At 37.2% G+C, this 15,554-nt stretch overlaps 1 protein-coding gene across 3 annotated transcripts in view; it reads left to right on the top strand.

Annotated features, from left to right (window-relative positions):
* PRCP (prolylcarboxypeptidase) overlaps positions 1–15,554 on the top strand; it is a 74,005-nt gene that overhangs the window by 47,137 nt on the left and 11,314 nt on the right. For all 3 annotated transcript variants that reach the window (XM_080816120.1, XM_080816121.1, XM_080816122.1), the window contains exons 5-9: positions 3,328–3,509; positions 3,741–3,898; positions 4,470–4,642; positions 14,057–14,221; positions 14,925–15,112. In XM_080816120.1, the coding sequence (XP_080672246.1) occupies positions 3,328–3,509; positions 3,741–3,898; positions 4,470–4,642; positions 14,057–14,221; positions 14,925–15,112 (866 nt within the window). The remainder of the gene's footprint in view (positions 1–3,327; positions 3,510–3,740; positions 3,899–4,469; positions 4,643–14,056; positions 14,222–14,924; positions 15,113–15,554) is intronic.

Raw genomic sequence — 15,554 nt, 5'->3', positions numbered from 1 at the left:
GCATTCATGAAAGGAAAAATCAATCAATGTGGCAGACTTTATTGTTGTTTTATTTTAAGACATTGCCACAGCCACCCTAGTCTTCAGCAACTGCCCCCCTGACCAGTTGGCAGCCATCATCATTTAGGCATGATCCTCCACTGGTAAAAAGATGAAAGTTCAGAAAACTCACAGAAAGCTCAGATGATGGTTAGGAATTTTTATCAATGAAGTATTTTAAAATTAAGTATGTACATCTTTTTAGAAATATTACTAATGCATGCTTACTAGACTACAGTATAGTGTAAACATAACTTTATGTGCACTAGGAAACCAAAATAGTAGTTTGACTTGCTTTATCGCGATATCCACTTTATTGAAGTGGTCTGGAACTGAACCTGCAAGATCTCTGAGGTGTGCCTGTATACTTTCTATTTTTAAGTTTAAAACTTCTTTTATTTTGAAGTTTAGGATATTACATGTTCTAATAACATGTAAGAAAGAAACGATAGCTTTAACTTGAACTGCTTGAAATTTCAAAAATTTGTATGTAATCTTTCCTTTCTATATGCAATTGAACAGATTAAGCCTTTTTAAGGCCATAATATTATCATTTATAGTGTTGGTCAGTCTTTAACTCAGTGTGATGAGGTTAGCTCTCACCAGAGAAATCTTAAGGTATGGCTGCGGAGACTCTGAAGGGAACTTCTCAGTGTTGCAAAAATGTCAGTAAGTAATTTTGGTTTATAAATTATACACTTAAATTCCTGGGTCTACCCCTGGAAAAAATACAGTGAGCACTCAAATGTTTAATAGGTATTTTTTCAATAAAATGAAGACAAATTATCCCTGTTTTCAGTGAGTCCAGCTGGCCACTTGGATTCCCTTCTGGCCTTTCCTGATCTCACAAGGAGCTTTGGCCTTGACCACAGACTGTACACCTAATAAAAAGGATACATTATCTGCATCAAGTCACTCATGTACTATCTTTGTGATTCTGAGTGTATGGTTGCCATCTGTGCTATTATTTACATAATATTTTTCTTTATAAACAACTAACTTTTCAAACTTTACATTACCTTAACATGGGCTTCATATACTAGTTACATGTTTTTTTCTAAATGACATTAAAACAAGTATTAAATTAAGAAAGATTGTGCATTATCTAAGACCATCATGCATACTACCAGTATATACATATCATCCTTTTGGGGAACTCTGAGTTAGAAGAACTCGGGGACAGTAATTTTCTAGGCTGCCTATTTTGAAAGGAGTTTCAATTTTTGTTCTCAGAGGTTTTATTACCTCATTATAAATAAATAAAAAGTGAAAAATGAAATAAAAAAGCAGAACAATTTGCTGATATTTGTTGGGCTGCATGAGAAACTCTACTCTTCAGCTTATTATTCTGCATAATTATCTGATTAGGAGTGTTGATAGATCCTGAAACCATTGGGAAGTAGTTACCTTGTTGCAGACAGAAATCTAATATCCTCTTCTAGATCCCTTCTTTCATGCTTTGTTAGCAAAATGGAGCAGAGGGCTCTTCTTTGATATGCTTCTTTCTCTTCATGTGCTCACAGAATTTGTCAGTAGCTTGGGGGATAATATTACAAATATTATGCAAGGATTAGAAAAAAATCGCACTCAACTATACTTAATGCCATGAAAACTGGAAGTAAAAGACTAGTGACAGACAATAAGAAGGAGGTAAGAGGTCAGAAGGTATACATCTTGAATAAGGGGGAAGGCTAAAGGAGTAGGTGACATACATAGGAAAGAGGAAAGATGGGGAACTATGTGGTTTCAGACTTTGCCAAATGATGGAAGGAGTCAAACAGAGTGGTGAGACCAAAGCATGAAGATCAAGTAAGTGAGCCTAATAGGTATATAGCTGTACTAGTTACCTATTGCTATGTAACAGTTTACCTTAAACCTTAGTGATTTAGGAGCACCTGGGTGGCTCAGCGGGTTGAGCCTCTGCCGTCGGCTCAGGTCATGATCTCAGGGTCCTGGGATCGAGCCCCGCATCAGGTTCTCTGCTCATCAGGGAGCCTACTTCCCCCTCTTTCTCTCTGCCTGCCTCTCTGCCTACTTGTGATCTCTGCCAAATAAATAAATAAATAATCTTTAAAAAAAGAAAAACAAAAACCTTAGTGATTTAAAACAGCAATAAACATTTATTGTCTCGTGCTTCAGTGGGTAAGAAATTAAAAGTGGCTCAGCTAGGAGGTTCTTTTTTAAGGGGTCTCATGAGGTTGAGATGTCAGCTGGTGCTAACAATTACCTGAAGGCTTGACTGGTGCCAGAGAACCCTCTCCACTATAAGGAGAATCCACATGAGTGATGAAACGTTGCTGGGTGTTAGCAAGAGGCTGCAATTTGTCTGTTCCTGCCTTTCTCCAAAGACTTGGTTCAGTGGCCTCATGACAAGGCAGCTGGCTTCCCTCAAAGTCGATAATCCAATGGAGCAAGGTGGAAGGAAACTGCAGTGCTTATTATGAGTTAACATTGGAAGTCACATATCGCTTCTGACACATTTTATTGGTTAGAACCAAGTCACTAAGTCCAGTACAGGTTCAAAGAGAAGCCTTATCTTTTAAAGGGAGATACTTTATTAGCCTCCTCAGCTTAGCAGGACTCTGAGCTCTACTTCCCTATGTTAAAGTGAGGCAGTTGTCTCTAGGCAGTGAATTAGATGATCATGGAACTTACTTTTTGAGTATCCTCTCAGGGATCAATTTCTTGTGTTGCTGGTTTTCTAATGCCTGAATATAGTTGCTCTGTTGGTTTTTGTTTTTAACTCTAATTTTGTATTATTTATAACGGTAATTTCCGATTGTTGGTATATCAGACATAATAATTATCTTTCTTATTAGGGAGGGTGAGATTTATTTTTATTGATGATACTTCAGTTTTTCACAGGATTCGGTCTACCTTTGCCTGTATGGTAGCCATTTTAAATGTTTCAAGTTTTAAAATAAAAATTATAATACAGCAATTGTCTGTTAAGCTGAAAATTGTATTCTGTCACATTTGCTGTTAAAAGTTACTTAGAGTTTGTTTCTGTTACTCTACAACCTCAACAAGATCTTTGGAAAATCGTATTTAATAGAAATTACATTTGAATGCAAAATATATTATGTTTGTCCCACAAACTTAAAATCATTGTTTTAATGATTTGTTTAAGTCAGCATTGCTCTTATGTTGACTGGGCATTTTAACTCAATTGCTTAGAAATTCTGTTTGGAGAAAAGCTTATCTGACTGGCTTTTTTCTTGGATCTATGCTGTGCCTAAGCTGCTATTATGTGCACATTTATATTTGTTCTTTGTTACTTTTCTTTAGGATTCCAGACACTTGAATTTTCTGACATCGGAACAAGCTCTGGCTGATTTTGCAGTGTTAATCAAACACTTGAAAAAAACAATCCCAGGAGCTAAAAATCAACCTGTCATTGCCATAGGGGGCTCTTACGGTGGCATGCTTGCAGCCTGGTTCAGGATGAAATATCCTCATATAGTGGTTGGGTAAATGCATTTATGTTGGACATGAGCACTTCTTAATGATTGTCAAGGCATACTTAGAGATTTGTTTTGGGTAAAACATGTTCTGTTGTACTGATATTTCTACTTTCTATCTCATTAACAACTGTAATTTTTCTCACCATTTTTGTTCAGTATCAGTTTCAATTTCAGAACTTTAATTCGGTAAGTTGCATTTTTTTTCTTTTCTTTTTTCTTATTTTTCTCACCATTTAGAGCTCTTGCAGCCTCCGCCCCCATTTGGCATTTTGGTAATCTGGTTCCTTGTGGTGTATTTATGGAGATTGTAACTAAAGATTTTAAGAGAGGTGGTCCAAATTGTTCAGAAACCATCCGCAGCTCCTGGGATGCTATTAATCGATTCTCAAGAACAGGTAAGTTTTAATTAATAGAATGGAATCACAGAGTTTTTTACCTTTCACTTGTTAATTTCAACACTTCTCAGTTTTTCAGTAACATTTTTACTTATGTAAAACATACAAAAACATAACACAAATCAAAATACATCACTTGATGAATTTTCACAAGGGAAATCATAATCGGTATGGTATAATAGTTTACTCATCATCCAGTATAATCAGGAACACAGTATGTATGTTTTGCGTCTGCTGTCTTTTGCTTGACACTATGTCAGATACTTCCATTTGTTTTACTTAGTTGGGGTTTACACTGATTGCTCTCTCTAGTGTTCCATTTGTTTATTTATTTACTTACCTCAATCGTATCTTTAAAACAGGGAATAATTCATATAATTTCTGGCAAACTCCATGAGGATATACAACCTGTTTATCATGGGATTATCCAGATGCTTAAAAATATTTTATTGAATGTTGAAAAAGCATTCTTGGAGAAATAGTATAGAAGATTGAATTTTCTGGAGTATTGTGTAAAGCGTTCTGTCAAATAGTGCTTTTTAGATTCCCAGCAATGTGGTTCTCTTCTCAGGTGCTGGCTTGCGTTGGCTTTCTGAAGCCCTTGACTTATGTACCGCATTAACAAATGCTCAGGATGTCCAGCATTTGAAAGCCTGGCTCTCTGAAACCTGGATAAATCTGGCAATGGTAGACTACCCTTATGAGTCTGACTTTTTACAGCCTTTGCCTGCTTGGCCTATAAAGGTAACAGAAAAATGTCCTTTCATCACTTTTTTTTTTTTTTAAGATTTTATTTATTTATTTGACAGACAGAGATCACAAGTAGGCAGAGAGGCAGGAAGAGAGAGAGGAGGAAGCAGGCTCCCTGTTGAGCAGAGAGCCCGATGTGGGACTCGATCCCAGGACCCTGGGATCATGACCTGAGCCGAAAGCAGAGGCTTTAACCCACTGAGCCACCCAGGTTCCCCTTTCATCACTTTTAATATGAACTTCTGTCTCTCTCTCTCTCTCTCTCTTTTTGTTTTTAGAAAGCATCTTTCTTTTTTTTTTTAATTTATATTCAAGTTAATTAACATATAGTGTATTATTAGTCTCAGGATTTTGTTTTGTTTTTTAAACTGGTGCTTTCTGTGACTTTTAGCATTAAAGGAATCTCCAGTGACAAAGGGGCTCTCTGTTTGACTAACCTGGGCAGAAATCCTGACTTCTGTCACTTTCTGGTTACTCACTTGGACATCTTACCTGACTTTTCTTTTTTTCTTTCTTTCCTTTTTTTTTTTAAGATTTATTTATTTATTTTTATTTATTTATCTTATTATGTAGCAACAGGTAGAGGGAGAAGAAAAGAGTCATTTTGTTGTTGTTGTTAAAGACAAGTCTTCTTCTTAAGATTTTATTTATTTATTTGACAGAGAGAGACACATCAAGAGAGGGAACACAAGCAGGGGGAGTGGGAGAGGGAGAAGCAGGCTTCCCACTTTTCAGGGAGCCCCATGTGGGGCTCGATCCCAGGACCCCGGGATCATGACCTGAGCCGAAGGCAGACACTTCATGACTGAGCCAGCCAGGTGCCCCAGGAAAGAGAGTCTTGAGCAGACTCTATACTGAATGTAGAGCCTGAGGTGGGGCTCATCTCATGACCCTGAGATCACCACCTGAGCCCAAACAAAGAGTTGGTGGCTTAACCAACTGCACCACCCAGGCGTCCCTTATCTAACTGGCCTTATCTATATTATTTTACTGTTTGCAGAACACTTTCATATATGCTATCCCATTTAATTCCCGTAATATAGGAAAAAGAGGTATAATGGAGAGGAAATTTATGGAGTTTTATTAAGAGGAAATTTAAGCTCAGTGAAGATGGTGAAAGTGGGATTTGAGCTTGGGTCTACCATTGTTCAGAGCCTCTGATCTTCTACCATATTGCACTGCATGAGGAGAGGATTTGGCTGAAGTTTTGGGTGGATCACTAGCTGCATTGTGACAACTATCAGATTTAACTATATTCTCTTTACAAAGTGATAATTACGTTTGCATTTTTATGCCCACTTAAAGAACAAATGAGTTGTCAGGTGATAAAACCATATGGGGAATTCCCTTGTTATTTAAAACAGAAGTTGACAAACTTTATTTGTAAAGAACTAGATAGTAAGTATTTTATGTTTTGTGGGCCATTCGGTTTCTGCTGCAGTTACTCCGTTCTGCAGCTGTAGCAAGAAAGTAGCCATAGACAAATATAAAACAATGAGGAATACTGTGTCACAAAAATACTTTATTTATAAAACAGGCAGTAGCCTGGATTTGGCATGTGGGCTATAGTATGCCAACCCCTGATTTAGAAGAAAGCCAGAGGAATACGGCTTTTTAGTGTTCATTTGTTTATGATTTGGAACAAGCAACACCATCTTTGCTTCTCTACCCATTTCTTTAATGTTCCTTTTGAGATACTTTGCTGTTGCATCTTTAAATGTAAATAAATGTCTATCCTTTCTTTCTCCTAAATATTCACTCAAAGTTAGTGGAGTGTATCTGAGATATTTTGCATTCTGTTTTTGATCTAGCACAGTCCTTTTATCTTTAGTGTATATACATTATAAAAGTTTATTTTTAAGACAAGGTAACTTGCGTCTTTGCCCGACAATCACCTTTTGTTTTTCTTCAGGACTACTTCTTGTCATTCTTTTCAGTTACTTCTTACGGTTTTATCCTTTTGGCATATTAAGGAATTCTTGATTGCTTATAATATATTTATGACTCTGTTTCTTGCCTGCACACCAACCAAAAGAAATCTCTCTTTGCCCCCTGCTTGAGAAATTTCCACTGCCCTGTTTCCAGTTTTATCCTATATGATTTCAGAGTATTTCTACTACGTGTCTCCCTCCCAGACCTTTAGCTTTATATCACTTTCTTTCACTGTTCATTCTGTTTCTCCTTTCTTGACCTCCTCTCTGTTCTCCCAACCCACTAATCCCAGGAACACTACCCAGTTGGGGACCGCTCTTTCACTTGGATAGTTCCATTTAACCAGGACTCCTCCTCCCTCTGATACACTTCCTCCTTTTTAAAGGGCTGACAAACAGCCGTCCTTTTCTAAGTCTGTAACTCAGGCTTAGGATAGTGAGATGATGTGTAACAGTTGGGTTATGAAAAAAAGTAGGTGATTTCCAATTCTGCCTGGACGTTGTATGGTTCTGAAGGATCCATAGGCAGTGATTGAATGTCTTTTCTGTGTCAACTCAAGTATCGTTCTTTTTAATTTGTTTGTGGGCTCTGTACACTCGGACTCCATTTGCTTTTGTTTACTGTTAACAGAAGCTGCAACATTCATGCAGAAATAATCATGGACTTGGCTGAGGGAACACAAGAAGAGAAAAGGGAAATAGAAAACCTCTCTGTCATTTGACTGCTCTGTCAGCATAAAAACTACTAGACCTCTTAGCTTAAAGAGCAGTGTTTAAGGATACTATAGAGGTGGTTTATTTTGAATAAGTTTTTAGCTGATAACTCACCACATCTCTTGGCTTAGCCTTCTGAGGATGCAGATAGATAGAGTGAAATAAGAAGACATAAAATGGAAAATTTCTTCCGTTTGTCTTGGTGTTTGATAATGTATTCGACCTCTCTGGGTGGTTTAAGCGGTTTAGGTGCATTCTATGAAAGGAGAGCTTTTAATGACAAAACTAATGTGATTATCTGTGAGTGTGAGAGGGGTATTGAAACCTTAGAGAAAGAAAATCTGTTAGAAAAGCTGAATGTATCTGCTTAATCCTTTCTCTAATGTGGATGGACCATACTTTCTGAGAGGAGGTTGGTCTTTTTTTTTTTTCAACCTATCTTTTTTCCTTCTTTTAAAAAAAATTTCTTTGCCCCCTTTTTCTTTCTCTTATTCAAATGCTTATCCTTATAGGTAAGGGGACATGTAAAGCTTTTAAACAAATCATTATCTTTACTTTCTCTAGTGTATGTGGGGTCAAAGCGCAGAATCCAAATATTTGGGTGCAGAGCTAATTAGTTTGGTACTAAGATAGAAATGTTCTGTTTCTATACTCTTTAAAGCCATAATTAAAATGGATGTGTAATGCTCTTTTTAAGCTTTTTTTCCCTGTACGTTCACTTTTGCTCTAGGAAATAGAAGGTAAATTAAGTATTTCGTATGTTGATTGTTGAGCCTCATATTAATTACTATTTTACAGTTTTCTTTGTTGCATAATAAAGAAGTTGTGTGATTTTTTTTTTAAGATTTTATTTATTTATTACAGAGAGAGCACAAGTAGGGGGAGCAGCAGGCAGAGGGAGAGGGAGAAGCAGGTTCCCCACTGAGCAGGGAGCCTGACATGGAGTCGAGCCCAAGGTCCTGGGATCATGACCCGAGCCGAAGGCAGCCGCCTAACTGACTGAGCCACCCAGGCGCCCCCAAAATGTTGTACAATTTTTATATAAATATAAAATTTATAAAATATAAAATATAAAATATATATTATATATTTTATTTTTATATTGAATCCCTTTAATTAACATTTTTACCTAAGACAGATAAACTTAGAAAAATATAAAGATAATCTAAGAATAAAAAAATTTGCTTAAAAAATTAAGCAAGAGACTACAGGTATATTTAGGCACTGTTTGTGTTGTTATTTTTCTCTTACACTAAAACTTTGAGGTTGAGTATGTGTAGTGTTGGTTATTACAGATGGAAGCTCCAGAGTGTGTCTTCCGTTTGAATTCCAGCTCTGCCACTTCCTGGCTGTATGACTTTGGGCAAGTTTCTTAGCCTCTCTGTGCTTTAGTTTCCTCATTGGCAAAGTGGAGATATAGTATTTGTAATGCTTATTAAGGTCATTATGGGAATTTAATAGAATCCCATGTATAGTAAGCACTAAAGTGATACTAGTTATATAATAGTAACTATTATTGTTGTTACATAATAATAGAGGGACAGTGTTATCCCAGGACTTTGTCGCCCGAGTCTGGGTTCAGACTACTAAGATTGTATGTCTGTAGCCAGACCTCTCCTAGCTTATTTTCTCCTCTGTGATATGGGGATGGCCTTGTGTTTTACCCTGGGCCATTGTAGAGAAAGTACCTGACCTCGAGGAATATTCGGTAGTTGTACTAGCAGCCTCAGTCTCAGATGTTCTCGTTATCAGTGAATTTATGGCATAAGTAGAAATGCTATACCTTATGTAGAAATTGTTTTGAAGAAGCTAATTTGATAGTGTCCATGAAATTAGTAGAAAATATAGTACAGAGTGAGGGAGTATTCTGAGTGAAAGTGGTTGGTAGGGACTCTTACCTTGTTGTCTGAGTAGATCATAGCCCCTAAGTAAACAGTCAGTTGGCTAATAACTGCAAATTACCAGGCTTAAGGTGAAGTGGGTATTAGATGAGGTTGAACCAAAGAAGCTGATAGCTGACCTCCTTTGACTTATAAACATGGCAGTTTCATGTAGTTCCAACTTAACATTTACATAAGTGTTTTGTGCATCCTGTGGATCTTTAATAAAAGTACATGATTATCTCCTTTTTTTTTTTAAGATTTTATGTATATATTTGACAGAGAGAGAGATCACAAATAGAGAGGCAGGCAGAGAGAGGGGGGAAGCAGGGTCCCTGTTGAGCAGAGAACCGGATGCAGGGCTGGATCCCAGGACTCTGAGATCATGACCTGAGCTGAAGGCAGAGGCTTAACCCACTGAGCCACCCAGGTGCCCCTGATTATCTCCTTTTATTCTTTTTTTTTTGGTTTATGTTTTGTTTTTGAATTTTATTTATTTATTTAAGAAATAGAGGAAGAGAGAGACAGAGAATGACAGAGTGCTTATATGAGCAGGGTAGAGGAGAGGAGCAGAGGGAGAAGAACAAGCAGACTCTGTGCTGAGTGTGGAGCCCAACACAGGGCTCATTCCTGCAACCCCAAGATCATGACATGAGCTGAAATCAAGAGTCAGACACTTAACTGACTGAGTGAGCCACCCAGGCGCCCCATGATTGTCTTCTTTTGACTAAGCATGGAAATAGTGCTGAGGTTTTGCTAGTATAACTTCAGTATTTTTTTTTTAAATTTCATTCTTTACTACCATAATTGTTAAGAAAGTACATAGAGATATGTAGAGATTGTGTTCTTTATGCTAGAGGATGATGCTTAGACTTACAGAAGTTTTGAGCTAGAAAGGAACTTTAGGAGCAGTAAAATAATAAAATTCTCTTAGTAAATTTGTAAGTATTTTACAAGAAAAATTTAAGTGATTTTTTTAGGCCTTCTGTTATCTGGTATAGCAGTAGAATTATAAATTGGTACTTTCTTTCTGTAACGCAACTTGACAGGATGTAGCAAAGGCCTTAAAAGTGTTTATTTCCTGGGGCACCTGGGTGGCTTAGTTGGTTAAGCATCTGCCTTCAGCTTAGGTCATGATCCTAGGGTCCTAGGTTTGAGCCCCACCATGTAGGGCTCCCTGCTCAGCAGGACGCCTGCTTCTACCTCTCCCTCTTCCCCTCCCCACTGCTCCTGCTCTCTCTTGCTCTCTCTCAGATAAATAAATAAAATCTTTAAAAAAAATGTTTACTTCCTTTGAATCAGTTATCTCAAGAAAACAATTAAGAATATATGTAAAGATTTAGCCTCAGGTTTATTTATTGTAGCCTTTGTAGTGTGAAAGATTGGGAATGATACAAATGAGCAATTGTAGGATTGCTTCAACTTGTCCTCAACTCCCCATCCTGATTGCCCCTTTGGTCATTGCCCTTAAAGTGTGGTGCTCAGAACTGGACCCAGTACTCCAAAGGAGCCCTGACCTCAGAGAGGACAGTGGACCCAGGAGTGGCCTTAATCTGGACATGGAATTTCTATTAGATGCCAAGTTTCTGACCAGGATGTTCTCTTTGTGTAACTGGACTGCCGAAACCCAAGTATTGTCAGCTGGTGCCAGTCCCCAGCCATGCTTGTGTCTTTTACGGAGTGACAGTAACTGCTATTGGCAGAGATCGCTATTCATGGGTACTCCTTTTCTTTGCCTGACAGAGGGCCAGTGTTCTAGCTCTGAGAGGGAATCTGATGCCAGCATGTGAGTCACACTTAACTTGCTACTGTTCTTTTCGAGTTTTAGGCTACTTGTTTGTTGTTGCTCATCAGTACTCGCTTTTCCTCCTGCCCAGCCTACATTGTCACCCTGCCTCATCTATTGAGCTATGCTTGAACTTAATGCTCTTCTATGCATTCCACAGGTCCATTCCATAGTTCTGTGCTGCATTTGGAACGAGCAAAGTCCACTGTTAGTGTCCACAGTCAAGAAGGAATGCTGATCAAGTGTTGGCAATAAGTAGTTTAACAAATTCTGTGATTAGTTCTTGATTTCCGTATTTTCTTGTTTCTGATTGGCATATTTCTTAAAAGAACATGTTCTGAGAAATGTGCTATGCAAATGTTAGAAATTTTTTTACCTACCAGTGAATAATTGAAAGTTACCAGAATAGTAAAACACTGTTTTGCCTTTTCTCTTTAGCTTGCAATTTTTTATTCCTTTAGGCTTGATAGGTTTGCTCAATTATGTTTCTTTATGTATACCTTTTCGGGTGTTATCTCATTCTTATGACCCTGCTGTTAGTGTTTTTAAATCTATTTTTAAATTTTTAATTTTTTAATTATGTTCAGTCAACATACAGTACACTGTAGTTTTTGATGTAGTATTCAATGATTCATTAGTTGTGTATAACACCCAGTGCTCATCACAACACGTGCCCTCCTTAATCACTGTTACTTTTTTAAGATTATTTGGTCCAAGGTCCAAGTTATTTGGACATCTTAATTTCTGACTTTTCTTTCACTTGTTATTTCCAAAACTTATTGGGAATAGTGCACACTCTATCTCCCTTTTGGAAAGCCACATTGCAGTTGAGCATGTTAAAGGCCCTGAGGAATCCTGTTCACATTTGCCATTATAACAGTTCTTAAAATTATTTGACTATGAGACCTTTTTTTTACAAAGTACCATTTAACATTTCACAAAAATATTTTTTTGCTGAATACATTTGGGGAGACACATTGAATTTTCCCTGATTCATTTCTTCCGCCTTTTCACATTCCCTTTTTATCAGAAAGGTGTTGCTGGAAACTAGTCCTAAGCAAAACTGATTAGAGGCTAGGTTTGCTTTTTGTTGTTCACTTCCTTTCTCAGTGTCCTCCTCTCCTGAGTGGGTGCATATCCCCAGCCCAGGCCTTGTGGCTTCTGCTGCCCAGAGCCTATCGCCGAAGTAGAGTAACTAGACTCTTTCTTGGCTCTTTCTTCTCTGGATGTCCCTCTCTCTTTTAATCAGAACTTGCCTGCTATATACATTTTTTCCATATGAAATGAGAAAGGACCAAAGCACTGACTTCATGTCAAGGTGTTAATAGAAGATGAAAGCTTACTGAGTGTGTTTTCCTTGCCATTGTGGCTATTTGTGGTTCTACAAGGGATGCTTTCTAAGCTGTGTAGCTTAATGGATTAGACGTGTATTTTATAACTAGAGAGATCTGGGGTTGTATCTAGATCTTAACATTTACTAGCTGAGTGACCTCGAATAAGTGGTTTAAGATTCAGTTTCTCTATATAAAATAGTAAATGATAATATATCTGATAAGATTGAGGACTATATGATATAATGGTTGTAAACCTATAACTCAGTAATTAGTAGTTATGGTTGTTTTTTTGCTGTGATTCCATTGCCTGTGATTTTCCCCCACATTTTATTGTGAAGAATTACAAATGTAGAAACATTAAAATAATTGGACAGTGAACACCTATAAAAATGACGCCTAAATTCTAGAAAAGTATTCTGCTGTATTTGATTTCGCACATACATATTTGCCTAACCATCCTTCTATCCTTCATTCCATTTTATTTTTTAAATGCATTTTGAAGTAAGTTGCAGATATCAGTATACTTCTTTTGAACACTTCACCTGTATCATCATCAATGAGACTTCAGGATTTATGATTTTTTTTTAGATAAAATTTATGTACTGTGAATTACACAAATTGCAGATGAACTGTTTGTTGTATAGCCCAGACCTCTATGAAGATATGGAATATTTCCCTACCCCTGAAAATTCCCCATGCCACTGTCTAGTCACTCATGCTTTTACTCCTCACCCCAAGTATTGTCTATGATTTTTTAAAAAAGATTTTATTTATTTATTTGACAGACAGAGATCACAAGTAGGCAGAGAGGCAGGCAGAGAGAGAGGGGGAAGCAGGCTCCCTGCTGAGCAGAGAGCCTGATGTGGGGCTTGATCCCAGGATCCTGGGATCATGACCTGAGCCAAAAGCAGAGGCTTTACCCACTGAGCCACCCAGGCGCCCCTTGTCTATGATTTTTAATACTAGAATTTCAGATGCTGATTATAGTCTAGTGATAGGAATATTTGGAAGCTGGTTTACTGCCTAATAATGCTTCTTATCATACCACAGATGTTGGAGCTTGGTATAGTTTTTCCATAAGAAATTTTATATATTTTGTAGTTTCATAAAAATGTGTTTACTCATTCAGCTAGCATTTAGTTGTCAGATACTTTGCTAAGTGCTGAGTGAGATGTTCTGGAATTACATGAGTACAGTGTAGTGTTATAGGGGCTCTGCTGTAGGGCATAAGTAGAAGAACAGGAAGTACAGGGCATAAGTAGAAGCACAAAGCGGGTGATTTAGTTCTTCCCAACTTGAGGCCATAGCTAATGATGGCCTTATAAGAGGAGGTGATACTTGAGCTAAATATAGAAAATGAATTGGTGTTTGCCAGACATTAATGGAGTGGGAGAGTGGGAAAAGGGTATTTCAGGGTGAGTAAAGGCAAAGAGGAAAGAAAGAGCCTGGTGTGATGGGAATGGTTTTGCTAGATTGGAAGGAAGGATGAGCCTACAGTGGTAGATGTGGAGGACTTTGCATACCAGGCAAATGACTTTGGTTTATTTCTGTATCTAAGGGAATAATTTAAATTTTATACTTGGAAATTAATGGTTTATTCATTTATGAATGGGATTATATTTGAGATGAAAACTATCAAGCAGTGCTATTAGATGTTTAAGATTGTTTTATAGACAAATCAAAATCATATTCTTTTTTCATTAAAAATTATGAGTTTATAAATATATTGACTCTTCTTCCTTTACATTTCTTTAAAATGACAGGTAGTGTGCCAGTATTTGAAAAATCCCAGTGTATCTGATGCACAGCTTCTGCAGAATATTTTCCAAGCTCTCAATGTCTATTATAATTATTCAGGCCAGGCAAGTTGCCTGAATATATCAGAGACAACAACTAGTAATCTGGGAATCCAGGGTTGGAGCTATCAGGTAAGCGTGTATCATTTCTTCAAGTGGAACTTACTTTTCACTAATATGGTTGTACTGTAACAGAGTTCACAAGATTTTGTCACTGACCTGGATCCAAATCTGGGCTCCATTATCTTACAGTGTGAGACCATGGATAAGTTCGTTCGTTCATTCATTCGTTCTTCCTTCCTATATTTAATCATCACCAAATATATTCTGGGTACTTATGCATGTCAGACAGCATTCTAGGCTGCAAACACACAGAGATAAATAGTACATGATCTCTTCTTCAAATATAGCTCAGTGAAAAAAGATACTTATATTACAATAGATCTTGGTAAGTCCTATAAAGAAGCATTTTATGGATACAGAAAAGAAGGGCAGTCTAACTTGACTCTCTCTCAACCTCCATTACTTAATCTGTATGAGACTAATAATAATACATGCTCTCCAGAGTTGTTTTGATGGTTAATTATAATAAAAGATGTGAAAGAAAGCAGTTTACAAAGGAAGAATATATAGCCCTAACTTTTGTAACTTCTTAGCTGGCCCTTTCCAAGAATAACAAAAGGTGGTTTAACAGAGGAAAAGAGCGGGTACTCTGAAGCCAGACTGCCTGAGTTCAAGTTCTAGCTTTGCTACTATTCGCTGTATGACTTTGGGTAATTTATTTAACTCTGTGCCTCATTTTCTTACTGGATTCTCTTTTGGTTTCCTTTTATAGGCCTGCACAGAAATGATCATGCCTTTTTGTACTAATGGTATTGATGACATGTTTGAACCTCATGCATGGAACTTAAGGGAATTTTCTGATGACTGTTTTAAACAGTGGAGTGTAAGACCGAGGCCTGCCTGGATCATTACTATGTATGGAGGCAAAAACATCAGTTCACACACGAACATCATTTTTAGGTGAGTTTTTACTGATGCAAAGAAAAACTTTGGTTGATGGAGACGTTTGTAGAATAGCTGAGAAGATAGAACAATAAAAATGCTGACAGTAAACAATATAGAATGCAGTAGTGGTATCCATCATGTCTTTCATTGAAAGATAGTGGATGCTGTGTAAGAGATATGATTTTATACTCTATTACCAACATGGTTAAAGGCTTAAAAAGAATAATAACAACGACATTTAAATATTTTATTGAAAAAAAGGGTAGCACAAAATGAAGCATCATCTGCTGCTCTCAATTTGTGTTGCTGTTGATACTATTACTAATTGTTAATAAAGGTGTTTTTAGTATTTATTCAAACACTTTTGGGGTGCCTACGCTGTTCTGTTTCAGGCACTAAGTGAGGCACTTTAAATAAGTTGCCTAATTGAATCCTCACAACAGTTCTGTGAAGTAGT

The sequence above is a fragment of the Martes martes genome (genome assembly GCF_963455335.1).
Source record: "Martes martes genome assembly, chromosome: 10".
Classification (NCBI taxonomy): Eukaryota; Metazoa; Chordata; class Mammalia; order Carnivora; family Mustelidae; genus Martes; species Martes martes.
This window is presented reverse-complemented; position numbering and strand designations above follow the sequence as displayed.